The sequence below is a fragment of the Panthera uncia genome, assembly GCF_023721935.1.
Source record: "Panthera uncia isolate 11264 chromosome B3 unlocalized genomic scaffold, Puncia_PCG_1.0 HiC_scaffold_1, whole genome shotgun sequence".
Lineage (NCBI taxonomy): Eukaryota > Metazoa > Chordata > Mammalia > Carnivora > Felidae > Panthera > Panthera uncia.
This window is the reverse complement of record NW_026057582.1, coordinates 111,008,183-111,033,563: the sequence shown is the minus strand read 5'-3', so window position 1 is coordinate 111,033,563 and position 25,381 is coordinate 111,008,183. Positions and strand designations below refer to the sequence as shown.

General features: G+C 39.7%; 1 protein-coding gene and 1 pseudogene across 1 annotated transcript; one reads left to right on the top strand and one right to left on the bottom strand.

The window, feature by feature from the left end:
- Positions 1-8,183: 8,183 nt before the first annotated feature.
- On the bottom strand, positions 8,184-17,407 carry LOC125910119 (transmembrane protein 202-like). Its single transcript, XM_049613829.1, has 5 exons — positions 17,290-17,407; positions 16,814-17,069; positions 9,535-9,684; positions 9,062-9,193; positions 8,184-8,591 (listed from the first exon to the last, which is right to left on the bottom strand). The coding sequence occupies exons 1-5, from the start codon at positions 17,368-17,370 to the stop codon at positions 8,389-8,391; spliced, it is 822 nt and encodes a 273-aa protein (XP_049469786.1). The 5' UTR covers positions 17,371-17,407; the 3' UTR covers positions 8,184-8,388.
- Positions 17,408-20,113: 2,706 nt separating this feature from the next.
- On the top strand, positions 20,114-21,096 carry LOC125909031 (NADH dehydrogenase (ubiquinone) complex I, assembly factor 6-like; annotated as a pseudogene).
- The last annotated feature ends 4,285 nt before the right edge of the window (positions 21,097-25,381 follow it).

Below are 25,381 nucleotides of genomic sequence, written 5' to 3'. Positions count from 1 at the left end.
CCCCCCCCCCCCCCCCCCCCCCCCCCCGCTCCTCTCTCTGATAACCATCAGTTTATTCTCTTCAGTTAAGAGTCTCTTGGGACACCTGGGTGGCTTAGTTAGTTGAGCATCTGACTGATTCTTGATCTCAGCTCAGGTCTTGATTTCAGGATCATGAGTTCAAGCCCAACATTGGGCTCCATGCTAGGTGTGGAGCCTACTAATTTTTTTTTAAAAAAGAGTCTTTCTTGGGGCGCCTGGGTGGCTCAGTCGGTTGGGCGTCCTACTTCGGCTCAGATCATGATCTCGCGGTCCGTGAGTTCGAGCCCCGCGCTGGGCTCTGTGCTGACAGCTCAGAGCCTGGAGCCTGTTTCAGATTCTGTGTCTCCCTCTCTCTCTGACCTTCCCCCATTCATGCTCTGTCTCTCTCTGTCTCAAAAATGAATAAACGTTAAAAAAATAAAATAAATAAAAATAAAAAGAGTCTTTCTTGGTTTGGTTTGTCTTTTTTTCCACTTTGTTTTGTTTCTTAAATTCCACATATGATTTAAATCATATGGTATTTGTATTTTTCTAACTGACTTATTTCGCTTAGCATAATACTCTCTAGCTCCATCCATGTCATTGCAAATGGCAAGATTTCATTCTTTTTTTTTATGGCTGAATGCATTATAAATATATATCACGTCTTCTTTATCCGTTCTTCAGTTGATGGACACTTGAGCTGTTTCCATAATTTGGCTGTTGTTGATAATGCTGCTATAAACATCGGGGTGCATGTATCCCTTTGAATCAGTATTTTTGTATCCTTTGGGTAAATACCTAGTAGGCAATTGCTGGATGGTAAGGTAGTTCTATTTTTAGAACCTTTGAGTATTCTTCATACTGTTTTCCACAGTGGTTGCATCAGGTTGAATTCTTATCAACAGTGCAAGAGGGTTCCCCTTTCGCTACATCCTTGCCAACACCAGTTGTTTTTTGTGTTGTTGATTTTATCCATTCTGACAGGTGTGAGGTGTGACTTTGTCGTTTTGATTTGCATTTCCCTGATGATCAGTGATGTCGAGTATCTTCTCATGTGTTTGTTGGCCATCTGCACAGTCTTCTTTGGTAAAATGTCTATTCATGTATTCTGTCCATTTTCAATTGGATTATTCATTTTGGGGGTGTTGAGTTTTATAATATTTTGGATACTAACCCTTTATCAAATATGTCATTTGTTAATATCTTCCACCATTCTGTAGGTTACCTTTTAGCTTTGTTGTTTCCTTAACCGTGCAGAAACTTTTCATTTTGATGAAGTCCCAATAGTTTATTTTTGCTTTTGTTTTGCTTGCCTTGAGAGGCATATCTAGAAAGAAGTTGCTATGGCGGATGTCAAATAAACTACTGTCTGTGTTCTATTCTAGGATTTTTATGGTTTCAGGTTTCATATTTAGGTCTTTAATACATTTTGAATTTTGTGTGTGTGTGTGGTATAAGAAAGTGTCCAGTTTCATTCTTTTGCATGTTTCTGTCCAGTTTTTCCAATAATGTTTGTTGAAAAGACTGTCATTTTCCCATTGCTACTCTTGCCTCCTTTGTTGAAGATTAATTGACTATATAATCGTGGATTTATTTTTGTACTGTCTATTCTGTTTCATTGATCTATGTGTCTGTTTTTGTGTCAGTACCATACTGTTTTAATTACTACAGCTTGGTAGTATACCTTGAAATATGGAATTATGATACCTCCAGTTTTGTTCTTCATTTTCAATGTGGCTTTGGCTATTCAGGATCTTTTCTGGTTCCATACAAATTCTAGAATTGTTTGTTTTGGCTCTGTGAGGAATGCTGATATTATTTTGATAGAGATTGCATTAAAAGTGTAGATTGCTTTGGGTTGCATAGACATTTTAACAAATTTTTTTCTTCCAATCCATGAGTATGGAATGTCTTTCCACTTCTTTGCTTCATCTTCAATTTCTTTCTTCAGTATTTTATATTTTTTCAGAGTATAGGTCCTTCACCTCTTTTTAGATTTATTTCTAGGCATCTTGTTTTTGGTGCAAATGGAGTGATTCCTTAATTTATCTTTCTGCTGCTCCCTTATTGGTGTGTAGAAATGAAACAGATTTCTACACATTGATTTTGTATCCTACAATTTTACTGAATTCATTTATCAGTTCTAGCAGTTTTTTTTGGTGTAATCTTTCAAGTTTTCTCTCTATATAGTATCATGTCATCTGCAAATAGTGAAGGTTTTACTTCTTCCTTGCCTATTTAGACACCTTTAATTTCTTTTTATTGTCTGATTGTTGTGGCTAGGACTTCTATTGTTCCTGACCATAGAGTAAAAGCTCTCAGTTTTTTTCCCATTTAGGATGATATTAGCTGTAGTTTTTTTCATATATGGTCTTTGTTATGTTGAGGTATGTTCCCTCTAAGCCTACTTTGTTGAAGGTTTTTATCATGAATGGATATTGTACTTTGTCAAATTATTTTTCTGCATTTATTGAAATGATCATAGGGTTTTCTGTTTTCTTTTTTAAATGTTTACTTACTTATTTTGAGAGAGAGAGAGAGAGAGAGAGAGAGAGTGGGAGAGGGGCAGAGAGAGAGAATCCCAAGCAGCTTTGCACTGACAGTGCAGAGCTCAATGTGTGGTTCAAATTCACCAACTGTGAGATCACAACCTGCACCAAAATCAAGATTCGGATGCTTAACCGACTGAGCATATGGTTCTTAGTCCCATGATCATATGGTTCTTAGCCTTTCTTTTATTAATCTGGTGTATCATGTTGATTGATTTGTGAATATTGAACCACGCTTGCAATCCAGGAATCAATTCCATTTTAATATTCTACTTATGTCAATGGACAGATCATCTAAACAGAAAATAAAAAAGGAAACAATAGCTTTGAATGACATATTGGACCAGATGGACGGACTTAGCAGATATATTCAAAATATTTCATCCTAAAACAGCAGAATACACTCTCTTTTCAAGTCCACATGGAGTATTCCCTAGAATAGATCACACATTATGTCACCAAACAGGTCTCAACAAATATAGAAAGATTGAAGTCATAACATGCAACTTTTCTGAGCACAATGCTATGGAACTAGAAATAAACCACCAGAAAAAAATTTGGAAAAATCACATATATATGGTAGTTAAAGAACATCCTATTAAGAATGAATGGGTCAACCAGGAAATCAAAGAAGAAATAAAAAAACACACGGAAACAAATGAAAATGAAAACACAATGGTCCAAAACCTTTGGGACGCAGCAAAAGCAGTCTTAGTACATCCAGGTAGGTCTGTATTGCTACACAGAAGCAAGAAAAATTTCAAATGAACAATCTAAACTTAAACCTAAAGGATCTAGATAATGAACAACAAATGAAGCTAAAGCGAGCAGAAAGAAGGAAATAATAAAGATTAGAGCAGAGAAAAATGGTATAGAAACTAAAAAAAAAAAAAAAAAAGAACAGGGGCACCTGGGGGCTCAGTCGGTTAAGCGTCTGACTTCGGCTGGGGTTATGATCTCATGGTTTGTGAGTTTGAGCCCCACGTTGGGCTCTGTGCTGACAGCTCAGAGCCTGGAGCCTGCTTTGGACTCTGTGTCTTCCTCTCTCTTGCCCTCTCCCCTGTGCTCACTCTATCTCTCTTTCAAAAATAAATAAACATTTAAAAAATTAAAAAAAATAGAACAGATTGATGATACCAGGAGCTAGTTCTTTGAAAGAATTAATAAGATAGACAAACCTCTAGCCAGACTTATCAAAAAGAAAAGAGAAGGGACCCAAATAAAATCAAAAATGAGAGAAGACAAATAACAACCAACACCAAAGAAACAAATTTTAAACAACAAAATATGCTTGAGTAACATATCTATAATATGTTATATTATATATAAATATATAAATATATATAATACACAAACCAATTATATAATCTATAATGTACAGAAGACTACTTTAGCATTTCTTTTCATTCCTGATAGTATTTATTTATAGTTTTTCTTTTTTTCTTAATTAGATTTGCTTGTAGTTTGTCCTTTGTTTTATTGTTTTCCAAAGAGCTAGGTTTTAGGTTGTTTGAACTTAAAAACTTTTTCATATTTTACTGTTTACTTAAAAAATTTTTTCTTTCTTCTCCTTTCGGTTTATTTAGTTATTCTTTTTCAGGTTCATGAGTTGACTGCATAGTTATTTATTTTAAACTATTTTTCATTTTTTATTTTACATAAATGCACCTGTGGGGTTTTATGGTAGCCATTCTTTTATTGTTGTTTAGTTCTAGATATTTTGTCATTTCCACTGTGATTGTCTTTTTACTCATGAATTTTTTAGGGAGCATTTTTTAGTTCTCAAAAGCATATAGAATTTTTAAAAAATTATTATTTTTATTGAATTCTAATTTGATGTCATTGTGTTCAAGAAACACAGACTGATTTATAGCCTTTTAAATTTGTTGAAACTTTCTTTCAGACATATAACTTGGTCAATTTTTGCAAATATTCTAGATATACCCCAAAATAAAATATTTTCTCTTTTTATTGAGTGTACTATTTAGATTTTTTTAATTTATTGAGCTTTTTATTTTAATGACTATTATATTTTTTTATATAATGACTATTATATTTTTTACTTTAATGACTATTATATTTTTCATTTCTATGATTTCCATCTATTTTTGTTTCATAGTTTAGGGTCATTTTTTATAATCTATGATTCTGTCATATATCTCTTCATGTAGCCTAAGAATATTTAAAGTCTCTATCATACTATGCCCCAAATTAATCTGAAATGAATCCATATTCTGATTGTGGACTTTGAATTTTTTCTGAACATTTCTTTACATGTTTGGAATTCCTGTTTGCAGGCACAAAATTTTTTTTTGTTGTCTCTTGTTTCTTTCTCTCCCTTTATGCTCATACCACCCAATGGGTTTGGGTTTCCTTTCTTTAGCCAAGTTCCCCAGTCCAGACTCAGGTCTCATAAATATGATATTTCAGATTTCTTGTTCTGCTATGTTGTCAGGGAATGTTACAGAGCCAGTTAATGCACGAATGGGCTGCTCAATTGAGCAAAGGTGTGTTTGTGTCCTTTTACCTCTTCGAGTGTATGGTTCCAAGTAAGCTGTAGCCCCAGTCAGTCCTTGGCAGCTTTCCATAAGTCCCTAGTTTGAGCTAGAGTCATGAACCTACCTCTAGTCCATGTCTGGAGAAGCACTTTAACTCTTTTCACCCTACAGGAGTTGTCTTACTGTTTACTTCCATATTACTTTTGGACTTAGAGCTCATTAAATCTATGGCTTAACTCAAATTACGGCCTTGTGTTTTGGTCATTTTTCTGCCCTGTGAAAATGCTTGTCTTGTTTTGACCTGGCTATACTTCTCAATCTATCTTTCTCCCTCCCTCCCTGTCCCACCTTCTCCCTCACTCTCCCTCTCCTTCTCCCTCCGCTTCATCTATCAGGCAATGTATTTGGAGCAGAGGGAAGGTATGGAAGGGTGATTTACTGAGCTATCTTATTGGAAATCCACTTAAGCTTTTTAAGGAATTTTCTACAAGCAAAGACAGAGAAAGAAGAAAATAGAGCATTCAGCTTCTAAAGGAGCAATGAAAGGTTGTCTCTATTTTTTTAAGTTTATTTATTTATTTTGAGACAGAGAGAGTAAGTGGGGTAGGGGAAGGGAGAGAGGGAGAGAGAATCCCAAAGCAGGCTCTGCACCATCACGCAGAGCCTGATGCAGGGCTGGAACTCACAAACCATGAGATCATAACCTGAGCCAAAATCAAGAGTCAGGTGCTTAATTGACTGAGCCACCCAGGCGCTGCAGGTTGCCTGTTTCTTATAAGAGTATTCTCTGCTAGCAAAGTAGAAAACTTAGTTATAACAACTATCCATTATCTCCTAATAAGGCTTTTACAGTTACTTTCTTTTGTTTTCTTTTTTAATTTTTTAATGTTTAATTTTGAGAGAGAGAGAGAGACAGAGTGTGAGCGGGGTAGGGGCAGAGAGAGAGGGAGACACAAAATCTGAAGCAGGCTCCAGGCTCTGAGCTGTCTGCACAGAGCCCCATGCAGGGCTCAAACCCACGAACCATGAGATCGTGACCTGAGCCAAAGTCAGATGCTTAACCAACTGAGCCAACCAGGTGCCCCTTTATGGTTACTTTCTTATGATCTAGCATCTTCCACTCTCACTTAGACCTACTTCCTTCTTCTTACCCCACTTAAAACTTCCATTTCCTGAAGAGTCATCAGTACTTAGCTCACTGTCAGTTTAGTCTTACAATTAAAGTAGTAAAACTGAATTATAAATAAAGCTTATCAATTCAATGAATCCTTCATTCATCAATGTGTGGGGTATGCTTAGTGTGTGAGGGGCGTGGGAAGATGAGGAGCTGGACTTCAATACACGTGTGTTCTTACAACCAGACAAAGTCTCAGGAATAGCCTGAGGAGCCTCTGAAATGAGGCCCCCTGTGGTAAGGAGGCACCAGTCATTTTGCCATAACTAAGGCCACCTGTTAGGAAGAGGAGCCAACATGGAGAGTTTTCTAAGGTAGGGTCAAAATGAAGTGTGTGTATATATGTGTCTGTGTCTGTGTGTGTGTGTCTGTGTGTGTATATGGGTGTCTGTATGGATGGGTGCACATAAGCACGTGCTGCTAAACTCCTATCCTTAGGAATAAAAGCTAAGGTATTAACCTAATGGGCTTTCAGTTACTATCCGGGAATGTTAGGGCATTTCTAATCAGGGACCAGGATTATAAAAACTACATAAATTATGGGGCACCTGGGTGGCTCAGTCGGTTGAGTGGCCGACTTCGGCTCAGGTCATGATCGCACAGCTCGTGAGTTCGAGCCCTGCGTTGGGCTATGTGCTGACAGCTCAGAGCCTGGAGCCTGCTTTGGATTCTGTGTCTCCCTCTCTCTCTGCCCCTAACCCACTTTCATTCTGTCTCTGTCTCTCTCATAAATAAGTAAATAAAAACATTAAAAAAAAAACACTACATGAATTGTAAGAACCACCCAAATAAAATTATCTTAAAAAGGAAAAAACAAAAAACAAAAAAAACCAACCAAAAAACTCTACATAATTGCTCCATGCTGTTATGTTTTCTACAGAAGTTACCAGTAAATCTTTAAATTAAACCAAAAGGACCCAAAAGCTTATCTTTAAGAGCAGAAAGGGGTTCAAGCTGGGCACTATAGTCCATTCCACTGCCAGGTTGGGGGAGAAGTATGCACCTCAACCAGTAGAGTAGTAGTGGCAGCTACTAAAGGAATAAAGAACAAAATGAATGTCAGGGACTTTCTGCATGGAATGAGGTCTGGGTTTGAAAGGGATCTTTAGCCATTGAAAGACCTATGTGATTGCCTTAGTTTTATAGGGTAAAACCTTTTAACTTGGTCCACATCTATATACTTAGGCTGAAGAAAGCCCTTTAGCCTCATTTGGCTCATTAAAACAAAACTGAGTAACAGGAATCAAAAGAGTCACAGGCCTATCAAAAATCTGATGGAGTCTGTGGCTCTCTTCACAGAAAAGGGCATCCACAAATTTTGTGCACAATTTCAGAAGTTTGTGGAGGCCTGGTTAAGATATCTCTCAGCCTAGGGACAAGCACTGGGTTCACATAATAGACTGTAAAGGTTTCAAATGACCAGTCCTCATAGGAAATTGGACCTCATGGATTCCCCAGAACCCACCTCCCACCGCAGCACCTTTCAGTACCTATGGATGATAAGTATTATTTCTACTGATGTTTATTCCATTGCTGGCAAGGATCTGCAATTCAGATTCAACAGTATAGGCCACATATAATAAAGAAAAGAAATTTTCAAGCAGAATTAGATGATATCTTTCTCTAGATGACATCTTCCTCTAGATGACATCTTTCTCTATGGGTCATTCTGCTCTGTAAGATCCCTGATGCCCAAAGACATCTCTAATGCACACACTGCACCTACTGCTAGTTTCTTTCATTCGTGATTCTAACCACAGATGTGTTATCTTAGAAATTTTTTCTTGGGGAGCCTGGATGGCTCAGTTGGCTAAGTGCCCGACTTTGGCTCAGGTCATGATCTCACAGTTAGTGAGTGCGAGCCCTGCATCAGGCTCCATGCTGATGGTGCGGAGCCTGCTTGGGATTCTCTCTCTGCCCCTCTGATTCTCTCTCTCTCAAAAATAAATAAACTTAAAAATTTTTTTTCTTAAGTGGATTTTTATTATTTTCTTTACATTTCTATAATACATATTTTGGATCCAGTGCACACAAAAGATAGCTTTACTGCTATCTCCTTCAATAGCATGGATATAACATTAGGAGAGTTTCCTAGGATCTACAAAATCATTTCCAACTCAGCCTCTCTTCTGTTTTTAAAACAAGCAGTAGTTGGGTTTTCCTATCACCATCCCGGTTCTGCTTCGGGGGCTGTTTTGTCTTCCTCAGTTGGAGCTTCCATATCAGACCTTAACCCTTCATCTTCAGCAGGTAATTCTTTGGTCACTGGACCAACCCCCAGCCTTGACTTCTCCGTGGGACTCGTGGTGACATTTTGATCAAGGGGAGGAAATCTGAAAGTTATGTAGTTGAGGAAGGACATGATCCCTAAAGGAGGAGAAGAATTTGAGGTGAGTTTCAGTAGACAGATGGTCTTTTGGCTTTCAAAATTCTTAGTGATGCTTTAGAAGAGGTTCTAAAGACCTCTTCTTAGTGAAGCCAACCCTTCTCTCCCCCAGCACAGTTACTTTACCCTTCTGTGCTCCCATTGCATTATCTCACATGGTGAAGACAAAGCTTGAACCTCCTAGATTCAAGTGATAGTTCCACAACTTTCTGTGCGGTCTTAGGCAAGTCAGTCAACCTGTGCCTGCCTCAGTTAATGGTAGAACAGGTTACTAAATCCAGGTTTCCAGACTTCAAAATCCATACTTTCTTTGCCATACCACTCTGCCTCTCCATGTATAAATGTTCCGGATAAGAACAGTCATTTCTTCTATTTCTCCTAAATTCTACCTTGCCTTCAAGAAGTAGTTTCTTCTTCTATCCTTCTAGCATAAGACAGGGGACTGACTCACCAGAAAACGTGAATAAGAAGTCACTCCACCAATTAATATGATAGGCCCATAGGAGATCTGGCTCCAAGGCATCCTTAGTATGCCTGTAAATCTGTGCCAGAAACAGGATAAGGCAGAGGAGCAAGGAGATGGCTAGGACCAAAAGAAAAGATGTCACAACCCATCAGTGTCTTCAGTCTTCCTTGACCACACCCCCCCCCACCAAGTCTTCTTCTACCTCCACACCATATGCACAGCAAGATTAAAATTTAGGGCTTGACCAATATGGGAAAGAGAAAGGGGCCTCTCCCTTCCCCCTGGTATAAGTCAGTTAAAGTGTGTTTTATGCAGTAAGACAGGGCCGGAAGCTGGCAACTTGATGTGATACTGAAGAAGAGGAAAGGGACAAGAAAAAGAGAATAAAAGCCCCACAGAGAAACTTGATTCATTTGACAGTTTTACCTTGGCATTTCCCTGTCAGTCTAGGTCTGTACCTGAGATGAAGCTCAGTATGGATACCTTCAGATCGAAGTTGGTGGTCGTACTTCCTCTTCCAGGCAGGCAAGAGCTGATGAGCCAGCCAAGGGCAACGAGTATGGAGAAGATAGAGATGAGGAAGAAAGTCCTGGAATATTGAAGGTAATCTGCCAAGGAGAATGAGAAAGGAAAGGTTTGGGTAGTCCAGCATGGGACCAGCAGGGTCTGGGTAGTCCAGCAGGGTTTTCTTAAGAAAACCAGATAGAGTCTTAGAGAAGGGCGTGAGGACTAGGGAGGATGAAACAGAGCTTACTATGTGGCGTCCAGGGCATAAATAAGGATCTTATTTCCCAGCTTTTCTTTTTAATTTTTCAAGTTTATTTATTTTTGAGAGAGAGAGAGAGAGAGAGCGCGCGCACATGCATGGGAAGGGCAGAGAGAGAGAGAGAAAGAGAATCCCAAGCAGGCTCTGAGCTATCAGCGCTGAGTCCCACATGGGGCTAGAACTGTGAGATCATGACCCGAGCTGAAATGAAGAGTCAGACACTTAACTGACTGAGCCACCCAGGTTCCCGTTTCCCAGCTTTTCATTGATACTTGGAATTTATTTACTGTGAAGGCAAAGCCTTCATTATAAAACTAAACATACAAATAGTTCTGGGTGCGTTAACACATTAACCTAGATGTAAACTAGCTTATAGGAGACATGGCTCTAACATCACAACACAGATTAAAACATTTTCTTGTTCCTAATTCTAATTCTAAAAGTAATACATAGGGGCATCTGGGTGGGTCAGTCGGTTAAGCATACAACTTCGGCTCAGGTCATGATCTCACAGTTCGTGGGTTCGAGCCCTGCCTGGGGCTCTGTGCTAACAGCTCAGAGCCTGGAGCCTGCTTCAGATTCTGTGTCTCCCACTCTCTCTGCCCCTTCCCTGCTTGTGCTCTGTCTCTCAAAAATAAATAAACATTAAAATTTTTTTTAAATAAATAAAAGTAATACATGTTCAATATAAGGAAGAAAATCAGCCACAATCCCACTACCTAGAGGCAGCTACTACTGTTAGCATTTTATGTTATTTCTTTCCAGTACTTTTCTACCCTCTGTACTGAGTGGATATGATACTGCATATCAAGTGAATTTTTTCTTAAGATTATATGGTAAGATTATCCTCCAAATCACCTGTTGTAAACATCATTTTCGTTTTTTTTAATTTTTAAAAATGTTTATTTATTTATTTTTGAGAGAGAGAGCGAGGCTCAAGCCCACGAACCATGAGATCAAGACCTGAGCTGAAATCGAGAGCTGGTTACTTAACTGAGGCACCCAGGCACCCCTGTATACATCATTTTTAATGGCTACCAAGGAGCTTATCATATTAACATATTTTACTTAATGACTTAACTGTTTTTGGACAGGTAGTTTGTTTCTATTTGTTTTTTCTCTTCCAAGTAGATCTGGCTTGTACAGGCCTTATCTTGCATTTGACCACAAAATGACGTCCCATTTACTTGAACTCCTCTCTTGTAAGATTTCAAGCCTGAATTTTCTGGATTGTAGGAATTTCAATCCCTAAAAATATCTTTCTTTTTTTTTTTCTTTCCTGAGAGTCCCTCAAGGTCCTGCGTCACATTTGCTCAGGGACAGGCCTGCTAACATCCTTTTGTTCCAAAGCCCTTACCCAAATGCCATAACGCCACTTCTCTCATCTCCTGGCTCAAGATCTCTGCTCTCTGCAGATTGGGTGTTGGTAAGAGAGAAGGGGCATGCTAAACATTACTTTTTCCTAACATCTCCCTAATATCAAGCAGATCCTTCCCTTAACTCCCACAGCAATGTTTTAAGATACATGCACCCGATGTTTATAGCAGCGTTACCTACAATAGCCAAATTATGAAAACCGCCCAAGTATCAAGTACCTATCGATTGATGAATGAATAAAGAAGATGTGGTATGTATGTATGCATACACACACACACACACACACACACACACACACACACAGCAGAATATTACTTAGCCATAAAAAGGAATGAAATCTTGTCATTTGCAATGACATGGATGGAGCTAGAGAGTATTATGTTAAGTGAAATTAGTCAGAGAAAGAAAAATACCATACGATTTCACTCACATGTGGAATTTAAGAGACAAAACAAACAAGAAAAGAGAAGCGAAGAGGCAAACGAAGAAATAGACTCTTAACTATGGAGAATAAATGGATGGTTACCAGAGAGGAGGTAGTGGGGGGATGGATTAAATAGGTGACGGGGATTAAGGAGTGCTCTTGTTGTGATGAACACCGGGTGATGTATGGAAGTGACGAATCACTAGATTGTACACCTGAAACTAATATTATGCTGTATTTTAACTAACTGGAATTTAAATAAAAACTTGAAAAAAAAAAGAAATAGAGGATAACACACGATTGCAAGTAAATATAGCTCTTGTGAGATACTGCAGACCCTGCAATGTCTTCAGTATCCTTTAGGGGGTGCCTCCTTGTCTAGCTTTTTTCCTTTCTTAAGCCAGATGGGCTCTACCACTAAAAGTTCTCTCAGAACTTCTATGTCTGAGAATCACAGTCCGGCTTCCAGGTAACCCAGAGAGAAGAAAATATGTTAAAGCTTATCCCAATTTAAGATTTGACTCTTAAGTTTTACTTCGTTCTCTAGAACTCACCACTTACATCATCAATAATAGGAAAGTCCATGAAAAGAAACCACACCCCTACCCACAGAGGTGAGTTGTTCTGTGGCCCAAACAAATTAGCCACATTAAAACATGATGACCCCAAAGCAACACATTTTCTGAAACCTGGGTTTCAGAATTAGCAGGATATGTAGCCAGAGAGAACCATCAGCCTACATTGAGCTTCATGAAGCCCAGTGTGATAGGCATCGTTCATGGTATTTAGCCCACTGCCCCCCACTAGACCTAGCAGCCCTTGCCTATAGTCCCCTGACTATAGCTAATTGGACCAAGGAATGGGCTCTGACCCATATTGGACTAATTTGATTCTTATGCTTGGAAATTTGGATTTGAGACTGATTTATGTTAATTTCCTCTTTTGCTTGTTTGAGCCAAGAAGATACAAAGCTAGACTGGGATCTCACTGTTTAGGATTTGCACACTAACAAGAGAAACTGAGCTGTAGTGATAAAACAAAGTGTAAACTAAGATGAGTGACAATGCAGCTCTAGAGAGACTGAGTGACTGGCAGGCTTGATTTTCTTCATCGGAGACCCCGGCCTTGTCTGGAATTTCCTAAGGTACGGCAAACTTCCTGCCTTTGGGAGTCTATGAGAGTCTTCTGAGTAAATAAGTTCACTGTATAGCTTATACTAGTTCAAATGAAATCTGATCATTAAAACACAAAAGTGCACTAAGATATTCGGTGTAAGTTCTGTCTAAGATATGTTACAGCCCAGCCTTTCCTCCACCATGAGAGGAAGAATTGACTTCATGTTTTTCTTACAATCTTCTCCATTTTGGCTCCTTATCTCCTGAAACCACATGAACAAGATCACTCACAACTCCAAAGGAACAACTGAAGATTTGCAGCATAGAATCATCTCACCCCAAAAGGAAGCAAGTCTACTAGTCATAATTATATACAACTAATTATCTGACCAAACTAAACACTTAACTCCATAGTATAAAATGGCTGCATTTGGTTAACTTCATAGTTTTTTTCCTAATTCATTGAACAAAACAAAACAAACATCCTAAAGCTGAATTCAAGTCTCCATCTCCTATAAAACCAAAAGCTATTTCAGCTTTTAAACATCAGTTTTTACAGTAGCTTACTTGTCAAAGTTTCAAAGATCTTAGGACCTGAGTTACAAAAGGCCCTACTTGTCAGTAAGAAGTTTTGGTCCAGGGAAAGAGAAGTGCCCTAGATATAAGGAACACCCACGTAGATCACATGTATCAAAACACTGCTGAAGATTTCCTTAGTAATATTCTTTTATGGCTTTGGGTTGCAGGAATAGCAAGGCAAACCTCCCAGTTTGCTAAAGGCAATGAAGCTAATGCCCTGGGAAGAGAGGGGATGTCATTCTTAATTTGGAGAGGAAGAAGCCCACATCACGCGAAAAGCTTGATAAGATCCTTGCTGGTGTTCTCAGGATCATCCCAGTCAGTGATTCTGTACTTCAGAGCACCATCAGGTAGGACATAAAAGCTACCAAGACTGAAAGGGATACTACCATACTGGAAAGCAGTAATGATTCTCAGTGAATTGGGAACACTCACCATTCAGTAGTTTGGGCTGGGCAAGATCTCCTTCTATTGTTATGAAAGTAAAACTTGGTCCAGGAGGTTTTGGAAAGTGAGAGGGCCAGGGCTATAAGCCACCTTGCTCTTGTGAACAAATAAGCTTAGTTAACACTAGATGCTCTTTTCCTTTACAGCTGTTGACACTCTGGAAGGAATCAATGGGGAAGCCAAGATGACGTGAGAAGAAAGAAGCATAGGAAAGAAGCCAGCCATAGGAAAAGCTAAGCACCTAGTACTCAGCTGTGCCAAAGAGATTTGGGGGTGGGATTCCTCTTACTGCACCCTAGGTCCTTCAGCAAAAATCAAAGCCAGAATAGGGAGACAGTGCTCCAAAAGGGCTAGCTCCTTTTAACTATGAAGGAGCCAGACTGAGTGAGTGCAGGTGGGGTGTGGCTATGGATTTTGAGAATGAAGAAGGTGCTGCTGAGGAGTCAGCCCACTTATTTAGTCAGATCTAAACCTCCATGTTGTTGCCATAAGGCCAAGACAAAATTTTTATTCCAGTCACATAAGGCCAAGACAAAACTTCCCCAGCCTCATGGAAAAGAAGGTGGTTTTGGAATGGAAAAGATGGAGACCTAGCACCTGGGAGAGGAGGCTGTGAAATCAACTTAGGATTTAGGTTCCTCGCACAGCTTGGCCTTGTTTATTGTGCAATGGTTCTCAGGCCCTGGCTCCAGAGGGTCCACTGCTTTGACTAAAAGACCTAATCTTCTTTCTCCACAGTCTTCCAAATGGTCCAACCTACTCTCTATGGCAAAACATTCCTTTATATTATGGTTTGATCTCACCTATGCTACAGGGGAGTTAACAGAAGGGTCTGTTCCACACTTGAGACCTAGAATAAAAGTGAAGGATGGTGTCCCCTACTCCCCACCCCTTCTCCATTCTGTTAGCAACTGCTACAGCAGAGAGGCTATCAATCATCTAGAACCAGGTGAAATCAGAGGCAGAGGCACAATGGCCTAATGTAACTCCACGACAGAGGAACATGAACACACACATTCTTGAGTCCATCTTAGAGAGTCCCCATGAAACTCACAGAAATGACATTACTGCTTTCCAGTAGGGTAGTATTCTTTCCAGGCTTGGTAGCTTTTATATCCTACCTGATGCTGCTCTGAAGTCAAGAATCATTGACTGGGATGACCCTGAAAACACCTTTCCATGGGAAAGGGGGCTAAATTCTTGCAATTAGTAGGTAAAAGTTTAAAGTTCTTGAATTGGGACAATAGTGTTTTGGGCAGTAATAACATAACAGATTAGTGAGAGCTGAACACACTCATGACATTTGGGAAGTTCATTATGAGAACTGCGGACTACTTACTGATCCTAGAATTAGAACTTAGTTAACATTGCAAACAGGATAGATACTTGACTTAAAATTGTGTACTTAAAGGACTCAGTTGACCACCTCTAAATCATTAACAGTTGGCCTCATAGGTAATATCCAGGTTCTGAGAAATAAACTATTTGCTACTGTAAGTGACAAAATTCCAAGACTCTCATTCATTAAAATTTTAATAATCTTCAAGTCCTAAATTTTAGCCTGGGCATGATTACATAAATATTGCAGTTTAATTTTTATGCCTGTATCTTTTACTCCATTTCTCTAGAAATGGAATTTGTGAGTGTAAATCTCTGGATACACATAATCATATTGCTTTGGTTATAGCCATTTACATGGTCCCCAGTATATATGAGAGTGTCCAGCATTGTGTCTCATCACTTAAAAATCTCTGCTAATGTCGCGTTTGAAAAATCTTATCTTACTGTTCATTTGATTTGCCTTTCTTTAATGATTTATTATGGTTAAAATAGTTTTACCTATGTTTACTAAATATTTTTAGTTTTTGTTCTGTGAATTGTCTGGTTATCAAGAATTTATTTGAGGGGCGCCTGGGTGGCTCAGTTGGTTGGGCAACCAACTTCAGCTCAGGTCACGAACTCATGGTTCATAGGTTCGAGCCCCGCATCGGGCTCTGTGCTGACAGCTCAGAGCCTGGAGCCTGCTTCGGATTCTGTGTCTCCTCTCTCTCTGCCCCTCCCCCACTTGTGCTCTGTCTCTCTCTATCAAAAATAAATAAAATATTTTAAAAATTTTTAAAAAGAATTTATTTGAGTATTTGCCTTTTTATTAATAATATACATTTTAAAATATTAAGGCCATTAGCCTTTTATCTTTCATATTTGTTGCAAGTATTTTCTTTAGTTTTTCTTTTAAGTTGAAGGTGCACTTGAATTGTCTGCCTGCCTTTGATTTTAGTTCCTTCTCAAGATCTTGTGTTTGGGTCCTGCCCTTGAGTTCCACATGTCATAGATGCTCCAGCTCAGGTCTGAGCCTAGGTGCAACCCCTCCAACCCCACATCCAGCATCTGGAGCCTCTGCTTATCTGTATCTCTTGTGGATAATGGGAAAACTGTTTCGTGTAGTTCTGTCTTTCCTCTAAGTGTTGCTTCTGATTGAAAAACTCATGCATATGGTATCTTCTAGCCCTAGAAACTTATTTTTCAATGTTTTATATTGCATTTTCAGATCTGCTTAAGTTCACATAAAATTTGACATTAATAATTTACTCTAAATAGCTAGCATTTGTTATACACCCTTATCTGACATGCATTTACATGCTCTTCTACTGTTGGCAGAAGAACACACTGACCTTAAAAGTTAAATCTGATGGAGGCTGAGACACCTTGCTTTGTTTCCCGGTTATGATCAATTACATCTATTTCTGCAAGTGATGTTAGAATACCAACCATACTGCTTCACAGGGACAGCTTATAAAGGCCCAATGGGTTCTTCCCAGAAAGTAAAGAGAGTATCAACTACTGAGTTGGGAAAGGTTACACTGAAAACACCAAAGAAAAGGATGGCTACATTCACAATTTGGCTGAGATCCATCCTGGACTTGGAGAGGTGAGGGCAAAGAGATCTTGGAGGAGGAAAGATGAAGGGCCAACATGGCAGAAAGCTCTGGAACTGTGGGGCCTGTGGTGTTTAATTTGGTGGAACTCACAGGGTGGTTTGGGTGTGTGGCTCCAGCACAGCTCATAGTTGCATGTGATCCAGAGTCCTTCGTAGAGCTCAAAGCCATTCTTGATCACCAGGAACCTCACCCAGTTCAGTGGGGACATGCAGATCACCATTAGGAAACCAAAACCACACAGGCTGCCACAGAACGTTCGGATGTAGATGTGTGTCTGATTCACATGCTGCTGCCGCCTCTGGGGTGGCATTGAGGCATTCGGATATTTGTTGACGGGGAGGGTAGGCTACAAGGATGAGGGAAATATTGCCTACCCAAAAAGATAACCATTGATCCCCAGGGGCTCCTACTCATCTCTACCTTAAGTGTCTCCATGTGGGCTTGATCTGTGGCTGTCTATCCCTACCCAGGGTGATCTTTTCTCTTTCTTTAGGATACTCTATCTAGACCCACCTTTAAGTAAGTCTTCTTCCTCCCATCTGACCTACAATTAGGTACCTCCTCACCCTTTGGTAGTGCCGGTTCCCCTTAATTTTGGGAACCTTAGGATTATAGAAGGTCAAGGCCATTTGTTCCCTGCTCTCCATCTTGGCAGCCAGTTCGCTTTGTAACTGCCACGGAATTTGTCTCAGCACCTCCCACATGTGCTGGCAGCATCAAAACAGGCCAGAACCCATGGCACAGATTCCATGTCCGTTTGATATTCTGGGTCTAATCAGATCAGGAACAAATCATCATATTTTAATCAAGTGCATGCATATGTGATGCTCCCACCTCTCCCTTCTCTGACCCTTTCAACTCCTTCATTAAATAAATCCACAAATATTTTGTCAGCAGTTGCTGTGTGTCAGGCCTTGTCTTAGGTCCTGGGATATAAAGACACAGTTCCCTAATAGCCAATAAAAAAGTTAACTCAGGTGTCTTCGGGACTCCATAGCTTGTGGTTAGAATTCAAGATTACGAGTAGCCTGGCATTCATGGTCTTGCCCCAACACTAAGTGGAAGGCCATGGGTGTGTCTCAATAGGCTCACGAACCAGTCTGTCAGCCATAGATCATCATGCAGTATTCCCCTCCCCATCCCCCCCCCACCTTTTCTTCCTTTCTTGCTCGAGTACCTTCTCTTCAATGCCTTCTCATGAAGCCATTCAAGGGTGCTACGGTTCTGCCACTGCCAGTGCTGACAGGGCCCACTGTGAAAATGCCAGCATCCCCAGCGCAGGGGGCTACCAGCCTGCGTGCTGAAAGCTACCATTCTCAATAGTGCAGCAGTGTTGGGTTCTATGTGAAAGTGAGAATGGCCTTTCCCTGTTTCCACAGCCAGCACAGCTTGTGCCCAGAGTAGCTCAAAGTCTTCTTTTCAAATAATTCTCTCAGTGTTGCTCCTAACTCCTCTCCCCACAAGGGCTCAAAAGCAGTCCAAGATGCTGAACAGACACCATCCTGTTCCACATCACGGACATTTATTCAAATAAATGACCAGCTGTATTGCCAGCTCTTGTTTTCCATGAACAGATAAACTCCGATTCCTAAATTTGGGCTGAATTAGAATGCCCTATCACCCGTTTCTCCCAGCATACCCTCTCCTCGCCCGCCCAAGCGTGTCGAAACCTATACTTTGTTAGCTGGTGGGAACAACTGGCAGTTAGCTTGTTTATGTCCATGCTTTAGCATGAAGCCCTCCTTCTCCAAAAGTGTTATTTGACTCTCTGTCTACCAGAACTTAGCCTAGCGCCTGGAAAGAATAGTATTTAATGTTAAATGAATAAATGAACAATATATTTTTAACTAAAGGACAGAGGTTGGTACAGAGGACAGAATGGTTAACATTTTCAGGGGAAAATTAGGAAAGATTTATTGGAAGAGGTGATGTATTAATTGGATTTCCAGCTAAGGAATATTCCAGGTGATAGAGGTGATAGGGCACTGAGGCAAAGAGAATGATATGTCTCAAGGCAGGAAACCATGGACAGCATGAGGTTCTTGAGACATTAGAAGCAATGTAGTTCTACTAGGTACAAACTCAAAGGTGAGGGTTGAAGGGTGCAGATATCAGCAAGAGCTAGATCACAAAGAATCCTTCAGACCATGCTATGCAATTGTATTGTGAAGTCTCAATTGCTGTGATACGCTAGTGCCACTGGAGTGATTATAGGAAAGACTTTTCCATTTGCAGCAAACTGGCTGTACAGCATGACTGTTAGATGCACACTCATGCCTAGGGAGCTAGACATAGGCATTGAATACACAGGCTTACCTTTCCGTCCCCATTCTAGCACTTACTTAAGTAGTTCCAATACTCATGGTTAGGTTACTTGGGGCAGTTTCCTTAACCTCACTGAACATCAGTTTCTTAATCTCTAAAACTGGGTTAATATTCATTCCTGCCTCATTAGAATTTTTGTGAGGATTAAATGAGATGATATGCATAAAGCTCTTAGCACAGTGCCTTCATACTTGCTCAGTAAATACTATTATTATTTATTTTTTATAAAGCATTTTTAAAATGTTTTATTCATTTTTTGAGGGAGAGAGAGTGTGAGTAGGGGAAGGACAGAGAGAGGAAGACAGAGGATCTGAAGCGGGCTCTGTGCTGACAAGCTGACAGGCTGACAGCAGCGAGCCCGATGTGGGGCTCCAACTCATGAACCACAAGATGATGACCTGAGCCAAAGTTGGACACTCAACCAACTGAGCCACCCAGGCGCCCCTGTTTGTTTTTTTTTTAAGTTTATTTTATTTTTTAGTAATCTCTACACCCAATGTGGGGCTCAAACTCATGATCCCGAGATCAAGAGGCATTTTGTGAACAGTGTCTGATTGGCGAATGATGCAACCCTCCAGCTGTTGAAGGAACAGGTTGGGCAGTACTGGACAAAAGGTAGGATGTTCTTGGCCTGCTGGGAACTTGCTAGGGCCCGGATGCATATGACAAAACATTATTCATGCATCACTGGTGACTGGGTATATTGCCACTTCCCCCACTTTAAAAAGCAATTTGGAAAAAATAAAATAAATGAAATAAAATAAAATAAAATAAAATAAAATAAAATAAAATAAAAGGCAATTTGGGGTCCCTTGCCTATTTGGCAGCCACTACCCCGGAGCCTGCAGGGTCCAGGAGGAGCATAGCTCAAGCCAGTGGATCTTGAGTCTTCAACACCAACCCAACACAATGTGGAGTTGCTGCAGAAACCAGACTATGGGGGCTATTTAGGCTCCCAGTCCCTCCCTGAAGAAGCCTGGAGCTCTGCTCTTGCACTGATGCCCTTCACTGTGGAACTGGCACAAGCTGGTTAAGGACTCAGTCTCTGAGAAAACAATTGGATTGATGTGAATGCAGTTTTGGAAAAACACGTGGATGATGTATACTGTAACATTCCACCACAGCAGCCAGTGAACCAGCGGAGGCACTGGCAGAGGCAGGCCCTGCTCCTGGGCCCCATGCTGACCTCGCAGAGGTCATCCAGGGGGGGAATGAAAAGCCAGGCCCCCACCATGGGATACTGAGAAGAAGAAAAAGCTGCTGGGAAGCTGCTATCAAAAGACATACTCTGGGAAAAAATGGCTCATGGAAATCATTAGTAAAGGAGACAAAATTTGGATGACAAAACATATAACATCCAGGAACTGAAAAATGATGCTGAAAACACACAGAACTCTCCTTTTCATTTAACCCTAGAAATACTGGGGGGGCGGGGCACCTGGGTGGCTAAGTCAGGTAAGCATCCGATTTCGGCTCAGGTCATGATCTCACAGTTCGTGAGTTCGAGTCCCTCATCAGGCTCTGCACTGACAGCTCAGGGCCTGGAGTCTGCTTCGGATTCTGTGTGTGTTTCTCTCTGCCCCTTCCCTGCTTGTGTGCTTGCTCTCTCGCTCTCGCTCTCTCAAAAATAAAAATAAACATTTAAAAAACACTAGAAATATTGGGTAAAAGGAACTTCATACAGATCATGCCACGAGTCACAATGGTAAAGCACAAGGCATCGTCACATGCTTGAGAGCAACGCCCTATCATGGTAGCAGAAGAAAGGCGTTCCTTCCCCTGGATATGTGCATGTTTGACAAATACAATACATGGTATTTCACGAGAGGATTTTCTACAGAAGAATTAAGCAAAATGTGAGAGACGAAGTATATGCCATTGCTAGCCTGGCACACTGGTGCTTAAAGCATGCTAGGTCCTTCCACAAAAGTGTTCTTGTGAAAGCATCCCCTGCTTCTCTTCAAGTTGCTCTGGAGGACTATTAAAGAAAATTCGACAAGTGAATTTTTATATAGTCCACCCATCTTTGCAGCACAATAATGCATCATTTCCATTATCTGTGTATATTCAATCATGAAGAAAAATAACTTAAAATAATTTCATGGCCTTGCAAAAAAAAAAAGCAGTTTGGTTAAAAGAAAATAGAGTAACATGTTTGTGACCTTACAGTAGGCCAAGAATTGTTTTTAAACAAGACTTCTGGGGCGCCTGGGTGGCTCAGTCGGTTAAGCATCCGACTTCAGCTCAGGTCATGATCTCACACTCCGTGAGTTCGAGCCCCACGTCGGGCTCTGTGCTGACGGCTCAGAGCCTGGAGTCTGCTTCAGATTCTGTGTCTCTCTCTCTCTGCCCCTCCCCTGCTCATGCTCTGTCTCCCTCTGTCTCAAAAATAACTAAAAACATTAAAAATTTTAAAAAAATAAACAGGACTTCTATTCACCAAAAGGTACCACTGAGAGTGTAAAAAGGCAATCCATAGAGTGGGGTAAGATATTTTCAATATGTGTATCTAAAAAAAACTCATAGCAAGAATATAATGAAGAATTCTTACAAATAAATGAGAGAGGCAACCTAATAGAAAAATGAGCAAAGTCCTTAAGTGATGTTTTTTCCAGAATAAAAGCATATACATATATAACATAAAAAAGTGCTCAGATTCATTAGTCATGAGGGAAATGCCAATTCAGACTGTAATGCGATATCACTGCACATCCACCAGAATGACTCAAATGGAAAAGTGTTGGCAAGTATGTAGAACAACCGGAACCCTCATACACTTCTGTTGGGAACGTAAATTGGTATGTTCACTGAAAAACTGCTTTTCGGTATCTGCTGGAGCCGAATAGATACATGTCCTTCTCATTTTAGGTAGCATGCAACAGAAAAAAGTGTCCACATGTTCACCAAAAGATATGTATTACAATGCTCATAGCAGCACTTGTCATAATAGCCCCAAATTGGCAACTACCCAATTGCCCATCAAGAGAAGAAGGGAGGGGCGCCTGGGTGGCTCAGTCGGTTAAGCGTCCGACTTCAGCTCAGGTAATGATCTCACACTCTGTGAGTTCGAGCCCCGTGTCGGGCTCTGTGCTGACAGCTCAGAGCCTGGAGCCCGCTTCAGATTCTGTGTCTCCCCCTCTCTCTGCCCCTCCCCTGCTCATGCTCTGTCTCTCTCTGTCTCAAGAATAAATAAAAACATTTAAAAAATTTTAAAAAGAGAGAAGAATGGAAAAATCATGGTACATTCATACAATGAAATACTATGTAGCAATATAAATAATTTACAAGCACAGAAGCAATATGGATGAATCTCATCAACACAATGTTGAGCAAAAGCAGCCAGATACAAAAGACTGAATATGTATGATTCCATTTATATGAAGTACAAAACAGGCAAAATCTGTGTTGTCAGAAGTTAGAAATACCCTTGGGAGGAAGATGACTGGGGACTAGGAGGGGACACTAAGGGGACTTTGGGGTGCTGCAAATGTTCTTTTTCTTGATCTGGGCGTTGATTACCATTCTATATGTATACTATACTTTAATAAAAAGTTAAAATATAAAACCAAGAATCTTAAAAATGTATCATTTGTCTTAGTAATTTCACCTCTAGGAATCTATGAAATAAATATTAGTTTTATAGCTTGTTGATATAACCTCTTATCTGCTAGGAACAGTACTAGGTGCTTTACATATGTTAACCCACTTGTTTTTGTGAATCACATTTTTCCATTTCATCTTCTAATTTGTTACTGCTGACATATAAATAAGTTATTCTTGTCTATGTATTTTATAGGACCACTTGACCAAATTACTTTAATTCCAATAATTCCTTTGGATAATTCTCTTGGATTTTCTAAGTAAACATCATATCGACTCCAAATAATAATAATTCTGTCTCTTCCTTTACAAAACTTGCCTTATTGGATTGATTGGACCCTCCAAAACAATGTTTATGAAGTGTAGTAGGCATCCTTATTTTACTCTTGACTTTAATGGAACTGCCTGTATTCCTTTTTGTTTCATATGTATATTCATTTTTGTGTTAGTTTCATTCTATTTCTGTTTTGCCAAGATTTAACGTTTAGAATGGCCGTATCAAATACTTTCTTAACCTCTAGAACATGGTCTTTCTCCCTTAGCCTATTTACCATATATGTTGTCATAATACATTTCCTAATGTTTATCTAAGTTTGCATTACAGTAATTAAATGTTTGTATAAGATACACTATTCTTTTTTGCAGATTTTTATTTAAGTTCTAGTTAGTTAACATATAGTGCAATACTGGTTTCAGGAGTAGAATTTAGTGATTCGTCATTTACATATAACACTCAGTGCTCATCACAACAAATCCCCTCCTTAATACACATCACCCATTTAGCTCATCCCCCACTCACCTCCCTCCATCAACCCTCAGTTTGTTCTCTATAATTAAGAGTCTCTCATGATTTGGTCCCCTCTATTTTTCCCTCTTCTCATATGTTCAGTTTTTTGTTTCTTAAATTCCACATTGGGTGAAATCATATGGTATTTGTCTTTCTCTGACTTATTTTGCTTAGCATAACACACTGTAGCTCCATCCACATCACTGCAAATGGCAAGATTTCATTCTTTTTGATGGCTGAGTAGTGTTCCATTATGTATATATACCACATCTACTTTATCCATTCATCAGTTGATGGACAGTTGGGCTCTTCCATAGTTTGGCTATTATTGATAATGTTGCAATAAATGTTGGGGTGCATGTATGTACCCTTTCAAATCTGTATTTTTGTATCCTTTGGGTAAATACCTAGTAGTGTAATTGCTGGGTTGTAAGATAGTTCTATTTTTAACTTTTTGAGGAGCCTCCACACTATTTTCCAGAGTGGCTGCACCAGTTTGTGTTCCCATCAACAGGGTAAGAGGGTTCCTCTTTCTCCTCAACCACACCAACATTTGTTGTTTCCTGTGATGTTAATTTTAGCCATTCTGACAGGTGTGAGGTGGTGGTTTTGATTTGTGTTTCCCTCATGATGAGTGATACTGAGAATACTGAGAATCTTTTAATGTGTCTGTTAGCCATCTGGATGTCTTCTTTGGAAAAACATCTATTCATGTCTTCTGCCCATTTCTGAATTGGATTATTTGTTTTTTGGGTGGTGAGTTTGATAAGTTTTTTACAGATTTTGGATACTAACCATTTATCAGATATGTCATTTGCAAATATCTTCTCCCATTCCATAGGCTTCCTTTTAGTTTTGTTGGTTGTTTCCTTTGCTGTGCAGAAGCTTTTTATCTTGATGAGGTCCCAATAGTTCATGTTTGCTTCTGTTTCCCTTGCCTTCTGAGACAGTGTCTAGTAAGAAGTTGCTATGGCCAAGGTTAAAGTTGCCTGTGTTCTCTAGGATTTTGATGGTTTCCTATCTCACATTGAGGTCTTTCATCCATTTTGAATTAATTTTTGCGTATGGTATAAGAAAGTGGTCCAGTTTCATTATTTTGCATGTCGCTGTACAGTTTTCCCAACACCATTTTTTCCATTGGATATTCTTTCCTGCTTTGTCAAAGATTACTTGACTGTGTGGTTGTGGGTCCATTTCTGGGTTTTCTGTTCTGTTCCACTGATCAATGTGTCTCTTTTTGTGCCAGTACCATAAGTCTTGATTACTACAGCTTTGTAATATAGCTTGAACTGCAGAATCATGATGCCTCCAGCTTTGCTTTTCTGTTTTAGGATTGTTTTGGCTATTTGGGGTCTTTTGTGGTTCCATACAAATTTGAGGATTGTTTGTTCTAGCTCTGTGAAAAATGCCAGTGGTATTTTGATAGGGATTACACTAAATGTGTAGATTGCTTTGGGTAGTATAGACATTTTAACAATGTTTGTTCTTCTAATCCATGAGCATGGAAAGTTTTCCCATTTTTTTTGTGTGGTCTTCAATTTCTTTCACAAGTGTTCTATAGTTTTCAGAGTACAGATCTTTTACCTCTTTGATTAGGTTTATTCCTAGGTATCTTATTGTTTTGGGTGCAATTGTAAATGGGATTGATTCCTTGATTTCTTTTTCTGCTGCTTCATTACTGGGGAATAAAAATGCAACAGATTTCTGTACATTGATTTTATATCCTGTGACTTTGCTGAATTCATATATTAGTTCTAGCAACTAATGTTTTTTGTGGAGTCTTTCAGGTTTTCTACACAGAGTAGAAATGTCATGTCATCTGTGAACAGTGAATGTTTTACTTCTATGCTAACAAACAGGGGCAATCTGTAAGAATAGACTAATTCCTAGAAACATACAAACTACCAAAACTGAAACAGGAAGAAACAGAAAATTTGAACAGACCT